The 18,934-nt window shown below is 43.5% G+C and overlaps 1 protein-coding gene and 1 long non-coding RNA gene across 2 annotated transcripts in view; one reads left to right on the forward strand and one right to left on the reverse strand.

Annotated features, from left to right (window-relative positions):
• CDKN2B (cyclin dependent kinase inhibitor 2B) overlaps positions 1-11,982 on the reverse strand; it is a 300,504-nt gene extending 288,522 nt beyond the window's left edge. Inside the window, exon 1 of the mRNA XM_085640810.1 lies at positions 11,731-11,982. Coding sequence (XP_085496936.1) covers positions 11,731-11,853 — 123 coding nt within the window. The 5' untranslated portion in view covers positions 11,854-11,982. The remainder of the gene's footprint in view (positions 1-11,730) is intronic.
• LOC146866249 (uncharacterized) lies at positions 1,155-8,438 on the forward strand. Its single transcript, XR_014976774.1, has 3 exons — positions 1,155-1,322; positions 7,759-7,851; positions 7,954-8,438. It is a non-coding gene; the product is annotated as an uncharacterized LOC146866249 (long non-coding RNA).
• Positions 11,983-18,934: the final 6,952 nt, after the last annotated feature.

Here is an 18,934-nt window from a genome sequence, read left to right on the forward strand (position 1 = left end):
CTGCTGCAAGGATTCTCCCAGTGCAAGGACTTCGGAATTGCTGCTGTGCGAAGCTTCCCCGAAGAAAGCCCTCGCAACACAAATCTATCTACGACGGCAGCATTGACGATGACGCAGGTTCTCTCATCGTAGCCTTGCAGCTCCTCAGAAGTGATGCATCATCTCTACTGTGCGATGCATCCTTAATGCTGGATTTCACATTGCAAGCTTGTGATGGCATCCTCAATGATGACACAAGACCTAGCATCGCCCCTTCACAGCTTCTTGGAACTGAGTCATCACTTTAGCTGTGCAGCGTATCGTCGGAGAGGGACCTCGCAGTGATCCGCAAACAGGACTTAAGGTACTCTTGCTAATTGGGCCTAACTGGGTCCCTGTAGCTGGCCCACGCTCCATCGCAGTAGGACCAAACTAGTGACTTTGTCCAGGTCCGGCGCAACCATATTCCACAGTTTTTGCTTTGTGCTTTTTTAGCGCTGCTTTCACCGGAAACTTTAAACTTATTTATCTTTGGTTCTACTGATAAGATTTTTGTCATTTTGGTCTTGATTCATTTATTACATTTTACTCTCTTTTTCTAAAGTGTGGGACTTTTCTTGTGCCGTGTTTTCACTTTATTAATGTTTGAAGTTCTGCCTAAATACATTACACATTGCCTCTAAGTTAAGCTTGAAAGGTCTGAGCAAAGCTACCAGAGGGTTGAGCACATGTTAATTTGGGGGTGGCTTGTGCCTCACCCCAACAAGGATTGTGGTTTCTGCTGAGCAGGGTTTCATCCCCTCAATGAGTAACCCAGTTTGTCACACATAGCTTCTAACTATGGTATTATATCCCCCGACTGCTATATGAAGCCCTTAATCTATGCGTGTATGAAAAAGGTGTAATGTAATCATTTTCTCCATTAAAGGTAGAGAGCACGGCATGGGGTGCAATTTTTTTACTTAAAAGGTCTGTAAAACCTGGGTAAACACATGCTTGAAAGGGGTTGTTTCTGAGGCTCAGAGCCTTCGGCACGACATGTCCCAGCAAATAGAGCAGAGTCATCTCAAGAGAAGGAGAGGATTCGAATGTATGTGTGGCGTTGGTTTGACAGCCCCCTGGCGGCTCAACAGTGAACGGTGCTCCGTGCACCGTGACTACAGCCCTAAATTCATTCGCGCGCTTTTGTTCTTCTAGGTTCCGAATACATTCATTTAAACCGTTAGTTGATGTGTCGGCATTTACGAAAGCCGAGCATCTACTTGCGCAATAAGCCACTTTTCCATTTCTGGACAGGACAAGACACAAGAACCAGACGCCAGAGGCAAAAAAGAGAAATAAAGGTAAGATCCGAGAACGGATTGCAAAGAAAATGGCGCGAAACATTATGGAAACGGCTCTGTCACTAGGTGCAAATATTGCGAAGCACTAAGGGACACGGTAATAATGTCCAAATAATAAATGTGATTGTATCAGCACCTTTAGTCCAAAAATTGCGCTTAAGTTTATTTTGAATTTTCGGGTTACTGTATACATAAAATACGTCACATGAGGAAGTGGGACTTACAGACTATTTATATTTAAATAATGAACTGTGAGAAAGATTCGGGTAAACTTAAAAACGGAGTTGTCATCGCCTATATTCATAATGAACCTTAATCGGAAGGGAAAGGACGTCTGCTGGATAGAGAAGGGAACAGCAATGTGCTGTTCAGACCTTGAATAGAAGCCGCCATGTACACTGGGAGTGTCTGGAGGTGGGGTGCTTATATTAATTACATGTCTGGGTGTTTTTAGTGCAAAAAAGGCAGTGGTATAAAAGCCCATATGTCACATGGAATCGTATGTGGAAAACTGTTAATGGTTTTGTGTGAAATATTGATGTCATCATCATAATATCAGCTCTTCAGAGTTTTACCATCATCAGGGCGAATAGGATTATGTGGAACGGAGGACCGAATTATGCGGCATGTTATCTATTAATGCACCAAAAACCACAAACTATGTAGCACGTTATCTGGCATTAGTAGTATCATCCATTTGAGCTAAAAACATTTTTGTGAAATCGTGAATGATAGAAATTATGTGGAAATGCAGTAAATATGCAATATATGCTGCAGCCACAGAGTAGCATAAATCCACTGCCCCTCACCAGTTTCCACTGCTGTAGCAACAGTTTATTCATGAAAGGTAAGCAAAACGTAAACATTCTAACTCCATTCCGTTCAAATTGTTCGCTTCACTTTGGAGAAACAGCTTTTTCAAGCTAACTATTCCAAAAATAAAATTGCAATATAAAAAATACATTTTGAATTATATGTTTAATATGGTTCTTTGTTGCCATTTAGGGGTTCCAGTGAAGCTTACTAAGCACTCAGCCTTCAGGGTCGTGGTGTATGACCCATCATGTACCAAATATATGTATCCACGCTTAATTTGAACCAGTGGTTGAAGGTAGGGCCCACCGGCATTAATCTTTACAGACCGGCTCTTATCTTTCCTCATCAGACTTTGACCCAGAGCAAAAGAGAGAAAAACACAAAAGGAAGAAAGAAGGAGGAAGAGAAAGAATGTAAAAACAGTGACAAATAAAGCAAGCAAGGATGACAAAGAACCCAAAAGAATGAGATAAAAGGGCAGAAAGTGTTTTAATCGCGCTAACCATAGGTAAATACACATATGTGTATATATACATATGTTTACTGAAAAATCAAAGGTTACAGGGGTGTTGTCGTTATGCTTAATTTTCACTTATGCAAAACCATAGAAATTCAGTAGTTAAAGTTACCTGAGCTAACTATAATTTACGCCTTCGCAATGCACTGCTTATGACCACAAATATTACATCATTCATGACATAATCAGTGGCATCATTGTTGACATCTCTGATGACATCTCAAATGACATCACTGTTGACATCATCCAGTGAGTGTTAATGTTTTGTAAACATATCTGAGACTTAAAGATGCATACTAAGCTACTACAAAGTCACATTATTATACTTTGTGTACTACTAATGACTGATACTAATTCTAGCATATATTATGTGAGTGGGTGTGTGATTGTGTGCATTCGATTTTGAGTGGCTGTATGGATGTATGAGTGTGTGTGTGTGAGTAGTTGTGTTGGTGTGTGTGTGGGGGTGTGTATGGTTCTGTGGGTCTGTAACTGGGTGTGTAATTGGTTGTATGGGCCAGTGAGTGGCTGTGTGGATGGCTATATGCGTGGGTGAGTGGCTGTGTAAGTGGCGGTATTGTTGACTGAACGGCTGTGTGACTAAGTATGTAAGATGCTGCATGGGTGAGTGAGTTTCTGTGTGAGTGGGTATTTGTTAAGTGAGTTGGTGTGTGAGTGGCTGTATTGGAGAGTGAGTAGCAATATGGGTGAGTGAGTGGGTGTGTGAGTGGTTGTATTGATGTATGAATGGGTATGTAAGTGGTTGTGTTGGTGTGTGAGTGTGTGTGTGAGTGGTTGTATAGGTGAGTGACTGTGTAAGTGACTGTATGAGTGAGTGAGTGGGTGAGGGAGTGACTCTATGAATGAATGAGTGGGTGTGTGAGTGGTTGTGTGGGTCTGTGAAGGAGTATGTGAGTGGTTGTGTAGGTGTGTGAGTGGTTCTGTGGATGATGTCATCAGTGATGTCATTTGAGATGTCATCAGTGATGTCACTGACTGAGGTGGTGGTCCCCAAGGCAGTATACCCTCTTTAAAATGTTATTTTGGCCCTGGAATGGTGGTGGTCCCCAGGGTTTGCAACAGCCTTGCTCCTCAGAGCAAATGTGAGCCCATAGAGCAGGGTCCATGCAGCCCCCTCCTAAATTAATAATAAACTGCCGGGGACCTGAGGAGGTGATTGTCTTCAGGACTCAAAGAACCTCATGAGGGGGGCCCTGTGCACCCCCCTCCATGATTTAGAAAATGCCCCCAGGATCCAGCCCATCCGGGGCCCTTTTCAAAACAAGCCCAGGAGCCTGCGTTTGGTTATTTTTTTGCTTTATTTTTGCTGCAAAGTTGTGATAATACGTTATCCTGATTTTGACATGTTCTGGGCAAGTCTTTGATTATAACAATAACACGATCAAGTGATCAACCTTGGCTATCAACTGTAAAAGATATGGATTTGGTGTCCCAGTTTGACTCAACAAGTCTTTGATGTTTCTACTGTTTTGATATATGTTCCCAGATTATTTTTAAGATATATTTTTAACTAGTGTGATTATTTGAAGTGCAATAATTGATGTGTATGTTTTTTAACGTTTTTCATTATGAAAAATGTTTTTAGATGTTGAATCCTATTAGGATCCTGAATAATAAAGAACACTATATATTTTATTATTATTGTTTTGGTTTCTACTTGATGTTGGTTACCTAAACAGTGTATGCTCGATAGTAATGTGTATGAAGGATAGCATTGTGTTCTTGGATGCTTAAAAAGAGCCCAAATGGATCTTGTCTCTGACAGAAGTGTCCATTTCTGAACTTTAGACAGCCTCTTTCTGCTTGTCTCTCAAATTTGTTGCATCTTTCTGCTCGTTGCTTACCTTTTTTGTCTATTTCTGCTTGTTTCTGGCCTTTATTTTGCCTCTTTCTGCTTCTTTCTGACCTTTATTTTGCCTCTTTCTTCTCTCTTCTGACCTTTATTTTGCCTCTTTCTGTTTGTTGCTGACCTTTAGTTTGTGTCTTTCTGCTCATTGCTGACCTTTATTCTGCCATTTTCTGCTCCCTTCTGACCTTAATTCTGCTCATTTCTCACCTTTAGTTTGCCTCTTTCTGCTCACTGCTGACCTTTATTCTGCCTCTTTCTGCTAGTTTCTCACCTATACTTCACCTCTTTCATCTGGTTGCTGACCTTTATTTTGCATTCCTGCTCATTTCACACCTGTGTCTTGCCTCTTTCTGCTCCTTCTGACCTTCATTCTGCATCTTTCTGCTCGTTTCTGACCTTTTTTGTCTCTTTCTGCTTGTTGCTTTCCTTTATTTTGCCTCTTTCTCCTCTTTTTTCAACTTTATTTTGCCTCTTTCTGCTAGTTTCTCACCCATATTTTGCCTCTTTCTGCTGTTTGTTGACCTTTATTTTGCCTTTCTACTCATATCACACGTTTATATTGCCTCTTTCTACTCCTTCTGGCCTTTATTCTGCATGTTGCTGCTCTTTTCTGACCTTTTATTGCCTCTTTCTGCTTGTTGCTTACCTTTATTTTGCCCATTTTTCACCTTTATTTTGCCTCTTTCTGCTCATTTCTGACCTTTATTCTGCCTGTTTCTGCTTGTTTCTAACCCGTATTTTGCCTCCTTCTGCTCTGTGCTGACCTTTATTCTGCTTCTTTCCGCGTGTTGCTGACCTTTATTCTGCCTCTTTCTGTTCATTTCTGACCTTTATTCTGCCTCTTTCTGCTTGTCTCCCACCATTATCATGCCTCGTTCTGCTTGTTGCTGACCTTTTTTCTGCCGCTTTCTGCTAATTTCTTCTTTATTTTGTCTCTTTTTGCTTGTTTCTTACCTTTATCTTTAGTTTGTTTCTTCCTGCTCATTGCTGACCTTTATTCTGCCTCTTTCTGCTTCCTTCAGACCTTATTCTGCCTCTTTCTGCTTGTTTCTGACCTCTATATCCCTCTTACTGCTCGTTTCTGAACTTTAGACAGCCTCTTTCTGCTTTTTCTGACCTTTAATTTGCCTCTTTCTTCTCTCTTCTGACCTTTATTTTGCCTCTCTCTGTTTGTTGCTGACCTTTAATTTGTGTCTTTCTGCTCATTGCTGACCTTTATTCTGCCCCTTTCTGCTTCTTTCTGACCTTTATATCCCTCTTACTACTTGTTTCTGACCTTTAGACAGCCTCTTTCTGCTTGTTTCTTACCTTTTTTGCCTATTTCTGCTTGTTGCTTACCTTTTTTTCTCTATTTCTGTTCGTTTCTCACCTTTATTTTACCTCTTTCTGCTCATTTCTGACCTTTATTCTGCAGATTTCTGCTAGTTTCTCACCTTTATTCTGTGTCTTGCTGTTCATTTTCTGACCTCTAAATTTGCCTCTAATTTGCCTCTTTTTGCTTGGTTCTGACTTTTATTTTGCGTCTTTCTGCTCGTTTCTGAGCTTTATTCTGCCTCTTGCTGCTCGTTTCTCTCCTTTATTTGGCCTCTTTCTGATCTTTGCTTATCTTTATTCTGCCTCTTTCCGTTCGTTTCTGACCTTTATTCTGCCTCTTTCTGCTCGTTTCCCATCATTATCTTGCCTCGTCCTGCTCATTGCTGACCTTTATCCGCCTCTTTCTGCTCATTTCTTATCTTTATTATGCCTTTTTCCACTTGTTTCTTACCTTTATCTTTAATTTGTCACTTATGCTCGTTGCGAAACAGGAAGAAAAAGGCATGAAGGGTGGAAAAGAAGGGGCAAGGAAGGCAGGTGAAAAGCGACACAGTGGAAGGAAGATATACAGTGAGAAATGGAAACACCGGCAGACAATGAAAAGACATGAGGAGTGTGGAAAGGAAGGCAGGGTAATAGCAAGGGAGGCGAGGAAGGGGTAGGAGACATTCAGGGAGTGATACAAGAATTCAGGAATTAAGAGATACAGGGAGTAGGGGCGCAGCTATTACCAGGGCCAGTGCTTTAGATGGGCCTGTACTCACAGGTACTGAGTACAGGCACTTCTTTTTTTTATTACTCCGAGTACCGGCACTGCTCTACTGCCAAGGAGAGTACCGGTAGTCATGAAATGGAAGGCGCATTGGCTGCCTAGTGCTGATGACCTGTCTCTGACAGCCAAGGCACTTCTGAACCCCTAACTGGTGAGCTGAAACCCCACTGAACTATCCAGCGTGGGCTCATTTGCATAAGGTCCAGGTGTTCACCATCATGCTGTGCTGCAAACACAGAAATCAAGGCAGCACGGTGACAGTGCAATTAAGAAAGCCAAGGAAGGTAAGGAGGTTAAAATGGCTTCAATCCTACCTGGTTCTTATGTGTGAGTGTGTCTGCTCATGTTTGTCTGTTTGCCTGTGCGTGTTTTTGTGTAAGAAAAAAGCTAGGTAAATAGAGAGAGAATCGAGTCACTCTTGGGAGGTACATTAAAGGACGTGTGGAATGCTGTCTGTGTGCAGGTCTGCTTGTTTCTTTCTGTATGTTTGCACACTCGAGAAAATATAGCATTGAGCTAAGCAACAGCGAATCACAGTATGGAAGCTGCAAATATTACAAAACAAGGAAATGTTAAAACATCACCGCGTTTGGCTTTAGTTTTGTTTAACCAGTTTATCTGTATTGTTTATAGAAACACACTTCTCACGTGTTTTAATATGTGCTGCAACTAGTTTTGAGGTCAGTAAGTATCAGCATGTCTTGCTCTTAGCCCCGCCCCAAGCCCCGCCCACTCACCCTATTTAAATGAGTACCTGCAATATTGTTTTCTAATTTATTTAAAGCACTGACCAGGGCCGCTGGTGCAGTGGCACGGGGTCCAGGGTGTGAGGGGGCACTGCAGCCCCATTCATGCTGTACTTTTACTGTACTATCAAAATAGAAGAGGGACGTTTTCTTTACATTCATTAGGGTCCATGGCACCTTTGTGGCATCGCGGCAACCCCCCCCCCCCCCCCCCCCCCCACTGTATCCGGTCAAACCGCTCTGTTTCTGCCTCATTTTTGGTTACTCACGCCTGCTAGCGTTAAACAGGACCTCGTGTTCTATGTAATGAATCCTGTGTGCACGTTCGTAGTCCGCACTATTCGAATGTGAGAGGCATGCCAGACGCTAGATGGTTAACAACATTCTTTACTCAACCACAGACGCCAGAGATTAGTGGTTGCCACAGAAGAAGGGACTGAAGAGAAGGTTTGAAACTGACGCAATGGGACCGAAAACACAAAGCTCCGACACAGGTAAAGATTTAGGGTCACCTATGTAAATTTGGAAGTGATAGATTAAATGCGTATCTTCAGAGTCCGCACACAGCACACTTAACTGTCACTTGTACTTTTCAGTCACCACCCGAACGGCGGGAAATCCACATCAGCCCAAGAAAACTCATGTAGCGGGTATGAGGAGAGCGGCTGCTTTTAAATACCGACAATGAGCGCGGTTGGGAAATGAGAGGACCCTGTGATGTTGGTAGTGGTGTCCCGTTCGGTGGAAATATCAATTGTGACAAAGAAGCGCCCTCTACAGGGTTAGGGTGTGAGGTGCACGGCAGGAATGTAAATGCAGCAGAATGTATGTGCGCACTAAAAGGACACTGCGCTATTATAATTTGCTGCTGTATTTTATTGTGATATATGTATTTTACGTTCTTCTTGCAGCATTACCCGCACCTCAATTCTATATTATCAGTACATTTTTAATTGGCTACAATATTAGAAATGGCATTTTAGTACATTTTACTGGGATTGTTATATTGTATGTCGCTTGTATTTAACAACCAGCCATGTATACAAATACGTGTAAGTACTATAAGGACCTGTTGGACAAAGGGCCCTCTGTTTCACTGCGTTATATATTTGCCGAATTCTGTTTAATAAATACATGGTTGCTGATTTTGGTGTGTTTTTAATCATGGCGTTGTATAGCTAATAGGTGGCATATCTGTGTGCGGCTTTGCCATGGTTATAAATGGTATGTACTGAGTGTAAAAATAGAGTGTAAGGTGCACCTGCCAGGGACATTTTAAGGATTATGGGGGCCCTGGACCAAACATATTTTGGGGGCCCTGTATGGAACAGTTTTACATGTATGATCCAATTTCAGCTGTGGCTTCGGTTCACTGATTCTGTACGTGCAGACTGGTCCAGATTCTAAATATGCTTCAATCTAATTTTCAGGAAAAGTGATGTGTATTTTCAGTACTGTATCCCGTAGCAGTTTATTGATATTGTTGCAAATAAGCTCTGCGACTAACTGCCATTTCTAACATGTAAGTTCCTGTTTTGATCCAAAAGCTACTTTTTTTTTAGAGATGTGGCATGGAGCTGGAAATCGTACCCAACGTCACATTTCTTTGCAGAATATCTGTAATATACTTCCACACATTACGATTATTTTAACATAAATGAAAGGAAATGGTATTTAAAATAATCTGTGTTCACAGCTCATTCAAGGTGGTCAGGCTCTGTGTGGAGAACAGAGCCGCATCTACCAGGGGCCCCTGAAAGGCTGGGGCCGGAGCCCACTTTAACCGGCTTTAAAACGGCTCTGGATCCCGCAGATACGTAAAAGTGATGCATTTTAAGGGCATTTTGTCTTGATATAAATGATGCATATTTATTCGCCGAATTTTGCTGTTTGGTATCTGGGCACGGGGAGTTACTTGAAAACGTTACTTTGACACTACAAGAAATACATCGGAGTGCACCGGCCGGCGTTGATAAATTCCAGCAGAGATTATTAGAACGAGCTGCTGTATATTAACTGTTCTATATCACAGAATTTACAATAATTTTGTGGAATTTGTCGCAGGCAGGCCTCTGTGTGACTTCTGTGAGTAGTCACCGTGATAATGTCACAAATAATTTCCCTTACTTGGGGTCATTCTTTCATTAACATCAGTCTAGCATGCACCGGAGCTTCCATTGGGGTGACCCCGTGTCTGGGAGGGTTTATGTTAGATATAGAACCATGGCCTTGGAAGGTGCGTTTGATACCAGGAACGCTGTGTCCTTAGGTCAGTCACGACTCTCTGCCTCCTTGAAAACAATGTACACTTTTACCCTTTTAAATCTACTGCGAAATGGCAGCCATTTAACCCCAGTGACATGCTACACCTATAATCCCAGTGTGAGGTGCAAGTCCAAGGCGAAGCTCTCCCCCTTCAGATTCAATGTGAAGTGGAATTTATTTACCCGAACGTTAGAAACAATGTGTGCGGTGTCAGCTCCTAGGTTCAATGAGAGACTTCAGCACTTTAATCTTAATGTGAAGCGCTACCTCTTTAGCTGTGGGGTGAACTGCAACCTCTTTAATTGTAGAGTGAGGTGCCACCTTTTTAATTCAAGAGGGAAGTGCAACTTCTCTAATTCTACAACAGTGTTACCTTTTTAATTGTAGAAAGAAGGGCTACAAGTTATTCTAGAGTGAAATTATAACTTTAGTTCTAAAAGGAAGTACTACCTCTAATTCTAGAGTGAAGTACGAAATCTTTAGTTCGACAAAGAAGTGCTACCTCTGATTTTAAAGTGAAGTGTTACCTCTTAATTCTAGAGTGAGATGCTGGCCCTTTACTTCTAGAATTAAGTGCATCCTCTTAATTTCGAGAGTGAAGTGCTAACTTTTTCCCACCAATGTAAGACGATATTTCGTTGCTTTCAAACTGAAGCTAGACTTTTTTTAAACAATATAAATTGCTACCCTCTTTTCAATTTGAAATGCTGGCTCTTTAAATACGAATTCCAGTACTCCCTGTTTACATAGGACGGATTGAGCCTTTTAAAGTACGGTGTGAAGTACCGCCTCTATAAGTACACTATAAGACACCCCTCTCTCAGTACAGTTTTGCTACCAGATCCTTTTCAGCGTACGGTTCACCAGTGTCGTGCTCTGGCCTTGCACTGTGCGGTGGGAGCCGCAGAACCAGAAGAGGCCTAAGACGGACCCACCCGGCAACGCAGAGGACACACTGTGTGATTTTGAGATTGTAACTAAATTGTTGGACCTTTGGGAGACTGCGGCTCGGAAGCTTCTAGAACTTAAATTCTTCCAACAGATCGGAATCAAACCCACTTCTTTCAGAGTGGGATCTACAATCCAGCCTAGCCTGAAGACCGATTTATTTTGCGGGGGTGGGAGGGCGTGAAGCTATCTCACACTTATCATCAGACATTTTCTCATGTTCTTGTCATTAATGTACTGTCTCTACAATGATATACTTTGCCAAGCAGCATTCTGGTCGCGTCTTTCTGATACTAGATTTCATCTGGTTCTGGTCAATGTAACATACTTATGCTGTGCAGTTAACTGGGGTCGCTCCACGTTGCTTGTGGCTTCCTGTAAAGCTCTAATGTTACTAGTGACCTGGCTGCAGGAGCACCAGGGCCCGGGTATTGATTAATGGGCCTCACTTCACCCCAATTATGACCGTTTTTCAATACCAAACCAGACAAATGGGAACCATATTTCCTTTCCTGCCTTAGAGCCCACAACACTTGCTATCCTACTGCCTGGGCCGCCTGAAAGCGATCTTCCCGTCCCCTTGTTAGGCTAAGGGTCCTCTCTTTTCATTCTGCAGGGGAGTGGGGGGCATCATTTTATATTACGCCACTGCTCAGTACAAACAGCCCAAGGTCACCAGCGCGATGGCTGCCGCATGCAGCAGACGGTGGGGTTTAATGAGTATCTGCTGTCGGGTGTGTGTGAGGTGGGGCACGTTACATGGTATAGAAAGAAGTACAGTTTAATACAGCTCTGTCTCGACCCGAACGTATTGGAGCGCTTTACGTGAGCTACATGAGCACTAGTTACATTACACAGAATCATATACATTTTAGGGGGGACTGGGGGGGCACAGTGAGATTAAGTGATCTGTCCAGAATCATGTTATGTTGAGCGGACGCCGAGACCGAACCCTGTCCCCCAGTTTCACAGTCTGCCGCTCTGGGGCTGCACTCTTCGGCTTCCGTTCTTGCTTGTCTGAGCCTGGCACGTGCCACTAAGTCCTTTTCCTGATATCAGTTCTGCTCTGATCTAAAATACCCAGGTTAAGTGTGCCATCCCGTGGTCAGTCTGTGTACAGGGCACGTGTGCCCAGCTGTCGAGAGCTACAGGTAGCGTACCTGGATCGCTGCGCGTCCGCAGGCATTCAGCTCGTGAACATCCACGCCTGCTCTTAACATCTCCTCGACCTTGTGCAGGTCGCCTCTGGCTGCGGCATCGGCAAGGTACATGCTGGTCTGCATCGGGCTCCCGTGCTGCTCGAACCGGCAGATATCACTGTCGAGAAGGGTCGGTGTCCTGGGTATCTCAACTTCCACGATACACTCACATAACACTCACAGGCAACCATATACTTAATTGCTACTTCTGAACTTTTGAGCATACAATTTGTAGGTGGAGCCGATGAAGGCGGAGCAGGGGTGAAGGAGGGAAAAGAGGCGGAGCGGGGGATGAAATATTGGTAAGGGATGGGAGGGTTTAGATGCCTTTGGTGACACAGCCACTCGAAATCCTCCATTTGACTGAGCTTCGCGGCGGACTGCCCTACGAAGCCCAGAAAGCCACTCCGAGGAGAGGGGTGGGGTCATTTTCTCAAATGACACGTTCATTTGCTGGGGCGGTGATTTGAGGCTCCTATGGTTGCGACTGTCCCCGAAGCGCTGCAATAGCACTGCTCAGGGTGGGTGAATAAAAGCTGCGATTGGTTCATACTCCTCTTCTCTGAAGGGAGAGGAGGAGTATGACTGCCGGGCGAGAAGCCCTGCTCCGATTGGTCAGAGTACATCCTCCGGCACCTTCCAGGAGGGGACAGCGCCCGCCAGGAAACAAGCCGAAGCCGAAATATGGCAGGAGGCCGGCCGTCCTCCATGCCAAAAATACCAAAGTGTCGGACTTTTTCATACTTCTTATAAGAAACGACCACAGACTGTCAAGTGCTTCAAATTAGAAAAACACCCCATAAATTAAGCACAGATGCAAAACATGTATTTTTTCTAATAGTTTTTCCAAATAAAATAATTATTGTATGTGTCAACTACATGTAACCAGGACTTAAGTGGGATGAAAATATTTGGGGAGTCTCTAAAATGGGGGTGGCAAATTCAATTAAGGGTGTGACTTAAATACGTAACTCAATTTCTGTGATTTCCTTAGTGTGCCACCCAACAGGTATTTTGGTTCCTCTGATCTTTCTGTTATCAAGTCCAGATATATAACACAACAACAGACATACACCTAAACTAAGCCAGACCGATCTGCTTTGTCAGTGGGTGTTACCTGTTTCAGATACATGAGTAACAACCAGAGGCGCAACTAGAGCCAAATTTCGGGGGGGGGGGGGCTAAGAAAAAATTTCGGGGGTGGCTGAATCTTTTAAGCCATAGGCAGAGTGGAGCTGCAGGGGCTCTTAGAAGGGGTGAAACAACAGCGAGGCCTCATTAACATGCAAATGGTACTGTGAAGTGCTCGGGTGCGGCTGTGTGTGCGCCGCAAGGCTGTCTCATCCCGGGCTGCCACATGCGACGGGGGGGCTGAAGACCTGTGAGTCCAATGGGTGTTGCGCGCCTGGTAACAACAACATTGATGTAAATAGGTGAGAAAGTGGCTTTTAAATTGGGGTGAATGGTAGTCCACCACAAGTAATAATGTCACTATTCTTGTTAGGTCAGGTAAAGGTTTCAGCAATTAAAAATTGAGCTGAACCCCTGGTAGCTATATCACAGAGCTGATAGGCTTAGCTTAAGATCACGTGTAAAGCATTTAGAAGTGCCAAAACAGTAAAAAAGTCAAAAACTCAACGCAATAAAAATCCTACACCAATTTATAAAAATAGAGAACAATTTAATGAACAAAATGACACCAAAATGACAAAAATCAAATAAGGGGAACTGGATATATACGTTTTTGAAATTTTAAATGAAAATAGCACCAAAAATTATTATGCGCCAACCGCGGTATCTGATTGCACATAACCTGGACCTTGGCACAAATTTAGGCCAACCATGGTGGAGCATGGGTTGGTTAAAGAAGCCAAGTTCATCCCAGTCAGAAGTTTTCCCTTCTGACTTAGGGCCAAGTTATATGTTGATGGACGGCCCATTGTTCTGCCAGGGTGGTGGAGTATATTACTTCATCCTTCTGGTGGAGTGACTGCCCGGCAAATTTATAAATGATCTCCAGGCAGTTGGTCATCTATATTGCATTGGCAGAAACCACTGTCCTGGGGGTTCCTGGCAGTGCTCTTCGCTTTTTGATGCAGTGCTCCGTCATCATGACGGAGCCCTGCACCAAACAGTTTGGATTTTCTTTTTGAAAATAAATAAATAAAATGCCCCCCTCACCATGGGAGTAATCTCCCATGGCACGGTGGGCTTTATTAATTTTTCTACTGTACCTCACCACTAGGGTTTGCCTGGAGGTGACGGACAGTAAAAAAAATGGCTATATGTCCGTCAATACTGATTGGGTGGGAGGACATATATTTCTCTGATAACCCATACTCTTTCAGTGAGGTTTGTCTATGGTGGTGATGTAGTAGTCATTGTCATAGCTGACCTATGGTCTGCCCGCATCTAAATCAGGCTGGCGTGCCATTATGTTAGTTAGTGGTAAGGATACTCCATCACAGGAGTATCCGTACCACCAACATATGATTCAGCCCCTTTGTCTTTGAAATAGAAGTCAAAAATCCTCAACGGGGCTAGGCAGCAGGCTGTGGCCAAGATGAGTTCCATGAGGATGGATAACCATGGGATGAAGCCCTGGTGAAGCCGATGACTTTTGGTGGGTAAGCTCAGAGCAGGAGAAATGTAAAGTTTGTGGTTAAGAAGGTCCCTCACAGCCAGATACTTTTGTTGTCTTCGCCCGATGAAGATTTCTTTGACCCAGTACATTTTTTGGAGCTCAGATTTCTCCATAGGAGCAAGTCTGAAAGCTTAAGCCAATCAGAGATCCAAGAAGGTGCATACCTTCTCCACAACATCCTGCTGGAACAGATTTTCTGTTGCAGAAAACCTCATAGCGGGAGTAGCCCTTTGGCCCAATTCCAACACACCTTCGCACCTTTGTTGGATAGACATGGCTGGTTTATGCTACTCCTCAAGAGGTCTTTGGAGCCAAACATTTCTAAGTCTCAGGTTTTTCTGGATGTTAAGAGGAATCCCCTTTTACACAGCCAAGGGTTCTTGGACCTCCCGAAAAGCACTTGGGGATCAATACTAATTTCAGCAGAAGCGACCAGGATGGTCCAGGGCTGGTGCAGGTGGAAAAGGACATAGAGGTCTTCAGGAATAGGGCTTGTGGTGTCCCTGTAGCTTAATATGAGGTCATCGAACTGACCATTGGAGTTCACTACTTTGTCCTGGATACAAGTGGGGTCAGATACAGCCTTTCATGTGTGCTCACAGGTCTCAGCAGTAGGAGCAGTCCTTCTTCTGTCTTTCACAGGTCCAGTGGTGTTCTGATGCTGCTGACCACGGGTGCCACATTGTTACCTGGCACTGGCCTGTGGGTGGGGGTGACTCCTTGTCACTTCCTAACCGATAGTTAAAAAGTTCACCGGTGTAACCATACTCACTTTTGCAGCAGGGCCTGTGTGCCTAATTGCAAAGAATGCCTTCGTGCCCCTCTCTAACTAGATCCAATATGGCAGAATTTTTTGTCCTCTGTGCAGAACTCCTGTGCCCATCCTAGTGGTGTTGCCAGGGAAACTAGCAACCCCTTCTCTGTGGTCACTCAATATCAGATTCTGAGGCAGCTCCTCTCACACTGGGATTGGTGCCTGGCTGACTAGAGGGACAAAGGAGGGGCAGGCAGAGGTGTTATCTACTTCTGCCTGTGACAGGGTAGGCCTCTTTGAAGTTAATTAATTTCTTGGGCCCATATGGTCACCATGTCAGAGGTGTAGCCCCACACCCACTGCCTTTGTCTCAGCTCTAGGAGCAAGTTCATACCTCATCAAAGAGGCTATTCAGCTCCTGGGTGACAGTTGGATGCTCATTCAAACAGGCTTCTGTAGGCTTTCAGAAGGTAAAGGGTGACTTTTTAAAAGTTAATATCACAAAATAGTTTTACAAATCTAACTTTACCAACAGATTGGGTTTGTAATAAATATATATTTTTTTTTAAATGAACTTTGCAGCTGCTTCCTAAGTAGAAATGACATTCTTAGGTTTGGTATTGTGTCCCAATGCTTTTCTACGGAACAGCTAACCCTGATACAATGAAAATAACTTTTATGGCCTTGTCACTGTAAAGACATGTTTAACATTACACTTTGTGTGTCCTACTTTTAAATACCACGCACCCTACCCTATGGGGATTTAAGGCCTACTTAGGGATGACTTAATATTTAAGCCCTTCGCTGCTCGGCCTTTCCCCCCCTGTGCTAAGCCTTTTTTTGGCTATTTGGGGTAGTTCGCGCTCAGGTCCCTGTAACTTTTTGACCACATAAGGTATCCACGCCAAATTTGCGCCCTTTTTTTCCCAACGTCATGAGAATTCTAAAGGTACCCAGGGTTTGTGGACTCCCCTGGAGGGGACCCAAAAATTAGCCAAAATACAGGTACATTTTTTTTTGGGGGGGAAGGGCTCCAGATGAAAGCGTCTGTTTTTTCCCTGAAAATGGTATCAAAAAAGGGGTTGTGGTGCTGAAATCACCATCTTCCCAGATTTCAGGGACAAGCAGACTTTTGTCAGAAAACCAAACTTTTTTTACACAGTTTTGGAATTTTTCTGGGACATAGCCTATATTTGCTATTTTTTGTGCTTTTAACCTCTTTCCAGTTAATGGTAGAAATGGGTATGAAACCAATAATGGATCCTGTACAGCTATACATTTTAGAAAAGTAGACAAAATTGTGAATTCAGCAAGGGGTCATTTGTGTAGAGCCTTCAAGGTTTCTTTATAGAAACTAACCATTGAATATAGGAAAAATTTAAAATTAGTTGAAAAAACAGCCATTTGTGTCAACATTTTCACCTGTAACTTCTTCTAATTATGTTAGTTGTTTGAAAGCAATATACTGTTACATCCGCTGGACCTTTCTGGTTGTGGGGATATATAGGACTTGTAGGTTCACCAAAACCAGACGAACCCAGAGCCAATAACTGAGCAGCGTTTTGCAATGTTTTTTTATTATGTACCGGGTATATAGCAATTAATTTGGGAAAATATATACATGGAAAAATCGGTATGAAAGACACCTATGTTTTCCTAAAATTGGAACAAAATATAGAGTTTAGAAACAGTAGATATTTGCAAATTTCCGAAATTGTGAGTTCCCATACTAGCATGAGAATTATAGGTCATTTTTTAAAATGACTTCTGTTTTACACATTGTATTTCATTTGGAAGGCAGAAATGCATCAAAACTCAATAGGTAATAACAGTTTCTCTACAATCCTGTGTTACCCTTGGTCTCCCGATAAAAATGGTACCTCACTTGTGTGGGTAGGCCTAGGGCCCGTGACAGGAAACGGCTCAAAACACATCGTGGACACATTTTATTTGTACAGTGAAAACTGACCCTTTTTTCTTAAGTGCCTAGTTGTAGATTGTGAACCCTAGCTCTGCCGGCACCTAGGGAAACCTAGCAAACCTATACATTTTTGAAAACTAGACACCCAGGGGAATCCAGGATGGGGTGACTTGACTGGCTCTCACCAGGTTCTATTACCAAGAATCCCTTGCAAACCTAAACATTTGTTAAACAAAAACACATTTTCCTCACATTTCTGTGGTGAAAAGTTCTGGAATCTGCGTGGATCCACAAAATTCTCCCCACCGCGTGTTCCCCAAAGTCTTCCGAGAAAAATGGTACCTCACTTGTGTGGGTAGGCCCAGTGCCCGTGACAGGAAACGGCCCAAAACGCAACGTGGACACCCCACATTTTTACAGTGAAAACATCCTTTTCTTGCAAAGTGCCTAGCTGTAGATTTAGAACCCTAGCTCTGCCAGCACCTAGGGAAACCTAGCAAATCTATACATTTTTTAAAACTAGACACCAAGGAGAATCCAGGATACGGTGACTTGACTGGCTCCCACCAGGTTCTGTTACCCAGAATCCCTTGCAAACCTAATATTTTTTTTTTTTAAAACCCACATTTACTTCACATTTCTGTGGTGGAAAGTTCTGGAATCTGCGTGGATCCACAAAATTCCACCCAAACTGCGTTCCCCAAAGTCTTCAGAGAAAAATTGCGCCTCACTTGTGTAGGTAGGCCTAGGGCCCGCGACAGGAAACGGCCCAAAACGCAACGTGGACACACCACATTTTCACAGTGAAAACTGACCCTTTTTTGCAAAGTGCCTAGCTCTAGATTTTGAACCCTAACTATGCCAGCACCTAGGGAAACATAGCAAACCTATACATTTTTGAAAACTAGACACCCAGGGGAATTCAGGATGAGGTGACGTTACTAGCTCTCACCAGGTTCTGTTACCCAGAATCCCTTCCAAACCTCAAAATATGTCAAAGAAACCACATTTTCCTTACATTTCTGTGGTGGAAAGTTCTGGAATCTGTGTGGATCCACAAAATTTTACCCACCTGCATTCCCCAAAGTCTTCTGAGAAAATTGGTACTTCACTCGTGTGGGTGAGTCAAGTACCCGCGAGAGACAAGGGCCCAAAACCTATTGAGATGTCTTCAAAATCACCTATAACAAAACAACCTGGTTTTGCAAGGGGGTCCCATGAATTTTTGGCCCCGGGCTCGGCGGCCATCTAGGGAAACCTACCAAACCCACACATTTCTGAAAACTAGACACCCGGAGGAGTCCAGCAAGGTATTGCTTGTGTGGGTCCCCAAACATTTTCCTACCCAGAATCCCCTGCAAACCTTAAATATTGTTGAAAAAAATCTATTTGTTCTCATATTTGTGTGTGGGAAAAGTGTAGGATCACCGGGTTGAAAAAAATTTCCTACCACCCAATGTTCCCCCAGGTCTCCCGATAAAAAGGGTACATCACTTGTGTGGGTAGGTATAGTGGCTGCAACAGGAAATGGCCCAAACCGTACTGTGGGGACATCAAAATTACCCATAACAAAACTACCTGGATTCGGGGGGGGGGGGGGTCACCTGGCGTTCTGGCCCCGGGCTCGCCGCCATCTAGGGAAACCTTCCAAACCCACACATTTCTGAAAATTAGACACCCTGGGGAGTCCAATGAGGTATGGCTTGCGTGGATCGCCCAAAGTTTCCCTACCCAGAATCCCTTGTAAACCTCAAATTTATCTGAAAAAAACACATTTTCCACATATTTTTGCGTGGAACCACCATGGCGGCATACATGTCCTACCCCACAGCGTTCTCCATAGTGT

Source organism: Triturus cristatus, chromosome 2_1 (assembly GCF_964204655.1).
Source record: "Triturus cristatus chromosome 2_1, aTriCri1.1, whole genome shotgun sequence".
In the NCBI taxonomy this organism is placed as follows: domain Eukaryota; kingdom Metazoa; phylum Chordata; class Amphibia; order Caudata; family Salamandridae; genus Triturus; species Triturus cristatus.